The following is a 2,878-nucleotide window of genomic DNA, read 5'->3' on the forward strand; positions in this document are numbered from 1 at the left end:
CATACAGCGATATGACAATTTCACGCTAAATTACAATATTTCTTTATACGTTTAACTTAATAGTATGAAAGAAAAACATCTTAGTAGCTACTGAACTTTCCAAACAAACGTTTAGCCTTAGATGTTGGATCATTTCTTTTTCATTCATTCTTTCTTTCTTTCTTTCTTTCTTTCTTTCTTTCTTTCTTTCTTTCTTTATTTATTTTTCAAGGCAACTCTGTGTAAAATAAAAAAGAATCTGCTAATGTTCAACATTTATACCTTCTACTACACATATAAAATGAAAGTTGCTTTCCTGAAAGCCATTCCGTGCTCCAGTGAGTTCGCAGTTTACAGTAAGACCACACGCTCAAGTCTGTTTCAGTGACAAATCTGCATTCTCAAAATGAACTATGGTTAAATGGCATTGATCTTTAATTAAGGAGGCCTACTTCTGAAAGCTCTCGGCGGAAGAGGCTGAGTGGGCGGGGTTACACGGCACAGCCAGCGCATTGGCGCACTATTTCTATAGAAGAGGAGAAAGTGTTGATGCAGGCTTGACTTATTCTGACACATTGCTTGTTGATTGGCCCAGAAGGAGTTTCACCACAATTAAGCCAAAGTAAAGGTGGAAGACTGCGTCAATGCGTCCAGTGAAAGCCAGGGTGTGCATCTTTAAAATAATAATAATTATTATTAAAAACGACAGCAACAAGAACTGTGACATCTAGCCCACGCACCGTCTACATTTGTGGAGCATTTTTGGAACTACATATTTCTGATCAGAAGGTTATATAAATGTTGTAAATGGCGAGCGACAACTCTTCGTTCTTAATACATAACATTTTGAATCGAGGTCTTGATTCTCAGAAAACTAATCGACTGTCCCGGGAATACAGCGACGAACTTGTGAAGGCAGAGCTGCTCGGGAGGGTAGCAGGAATAAGCTGTCCCGGATCCACTGATGGAAACAGAAAGGGAAGCATCGTGTACGGACACAGCAGGCTCGCTCCCTGTGCGCTCGACCTTGACACATCATCGGACAGACAGTCCTGTGGAGAGGAGTCTACAGGAGAGGAGACAATACATATAGAAAACAGACAAAGTAAGTCTAGAATTTAGAGGATTTTTTAAAAAATTAAAGAAATACGGGTTTATGTCTCACAATCTGTAGCTTCTAAACTCCACTAATCTACCCAGTTTAGTCGTTTGTTTAACATTGGCTTCTAGGCTGACATATAGGAGATAAGCGTGCTGAGAGATGCGCTACAAAAAGCCTGAAGCTTTTTCCATTAACCGAACAAGAAAAGTCCGGAGATTTGGCGCACTTAATCACTTTATCCGTTCTTACACAGATCTTGATGTGCAAGTTCCAGATTTGGAGCGAGAGAAGAGGGAGAGCTGTGCTTTTGCGGATCATCACCCGAAAGCCAGTAAGAAGCGGTGCCGCGCCGCTTTCTCGCACGCGCAGGTGTGTGAGCTGGAGCGCCGCTTTAACCTGCAGCGCTACCTGTCCGGCCCGGAGCGCGCGCACTTGGCGGGAGCGCTCAAACTCACCGAGACTCAGGTGAAGATCTGGTTCCAGAACCGCAGATACAAAACGAAACGGCGACAGATGGCGGCCGAGCTCGCAGCTACCTCGGCGTCCACACTGGCCAAGCGAGTGGCTGTGAGAGTGCTAGTGAAGGACGACCAGAGGCAGTACGGAGCGGATGATTTCCTCCCGCCTCACTACATGCGCCTGTACCATTCTTATCAGTGCTGCCCTTACATGTACTGCGTTCAGCCCTGGATCTCGAACAGCGCGCTCAATGGAAACCTGTACTGACACCTTCCTCTGCTTCCCACTCACAAGCAACACGGGTTTTTTTTTTTTTTTTTTTTATTCAAAAATGATTTTAGGACACTGGAGAGAGCGTAATTTTGTAAGCTAAATGGTTGGAGACTCCAAAGATATAATGATCTTGAACGATGGCTTTTGATTTTGTTCTGACAAATGAAAGCAAATGATTATATATTTAAGAGATGAAAGTAAGTGGCTAAATTTTTGTTTGTGACAGCTACAATAATTGATAAAAATCGAATTTTGTATGCCATTTGTGATTTATTTCTATCACCCTTGGTTAATAATGTACACTAATGATCCGCTGTCATATAAAAAGTTTACTCTGCACACTGTACCTCGACATTGAATGAACTGGGTTTTCCATCCAAGTTGGTTTATTTGAAGTTTGACATAGTTAACCAATAAATAAACCTAAATCACAGTGAAAGTCTATGTCAAATGTCACTTTATATGGTTTATAGAAAACTTACGCGATGAGTTACGTTTGTAAGTGTTCTTTCAAGAGAAAATGATGATGAGGTAGTAAAATGAACAGTGGACCATTTTAGTCCTGATATTCTGTTGCGCTTTAGGCAAATTTTAAGCCTCTTATCCCTGCTAAAACAAATGAAGAAGGATGAGGTTTAAATCGGGGAGAAATGCAGAGTTAGCTCGTGGATTTAGCATATCCACTGAATATATAATAAGTCATTGTAAATATTGCATACACAAGCCCGATAAAGCCACTCATTTGCATAGACAGCAATAATAAAATGGAAGCTAATTTGAATTTATCATGCACTATAGACAAAAGAACATTGTTGAACACAGCATTAAATGCAGTGACAAATATTTTATTCACAGAGATATATTCTTAATTTAACTTTTAAAAAAAAAATACTGGCATTTTTATATTTATTTATATGAGCCTATATGTAGAGTTATTCGACATGCCTGTAAATGTCAAAGATGTTAAATCCCTTTATGGGAAATGTAAAGAAATTATAACAAAACTTAGACCACAAAATCACAATAAACATCTTATTCCAATAATATTAAATAAACTAATAATTA

The 2,878-nt window shown here is 39.5% G+C and overlaps 1 protein-coding gene across 2 annotated transcripts; it reads left to right on the top strand.

Annotated features, from left to right (window-relative positions):
• Window positions 1–456: 456 nt before the first annotated feature.
• On the top strand, window positions 457–2,246 carry nkx3.3 (NK3 homeobox 3). 2 transcript variants are annotated; one of them, XM_017463170.3, is made up of 2 exons: window positions 457–1,084; window positions 1,350–2,246. In XM_017463170.3, exons 1-2 carry the CDS (start codon window positions 787–789, stop codon window positions 1,805–1,807), a joined length of 756 nt encoding a protein of 251 aa, XP_017318659.1. In that variant the 5' UTR covers window positions 457–786; the 3' UTR covers window positions 1,808–2,246. The 2 variants fall into 2 exon arrangements, with proteins under 2 accessions (XP_017318659.1, XP_017318658.1); XM_017463169.3 differs by having other exon boundaries at window positions 487–1,084; window positions 1,335–2,246.
• Window positions 2,247–2,878: the final 632 nt, after the last annotated feature.

Source organism: Ictalurus punctatus, chromosome 3 (assembly GCF_001660625.3).
Source record: "Ictalurus punctatus breed USDA103 chromosome 3, Coco_2.0, whole genome shotgun sequence".
NCBI lineage: Eukaryota > Metazoa > Chordata > Actinopteri > Siluriformes > Ictaluridae > Ictalurus > Ictalurus punctatus.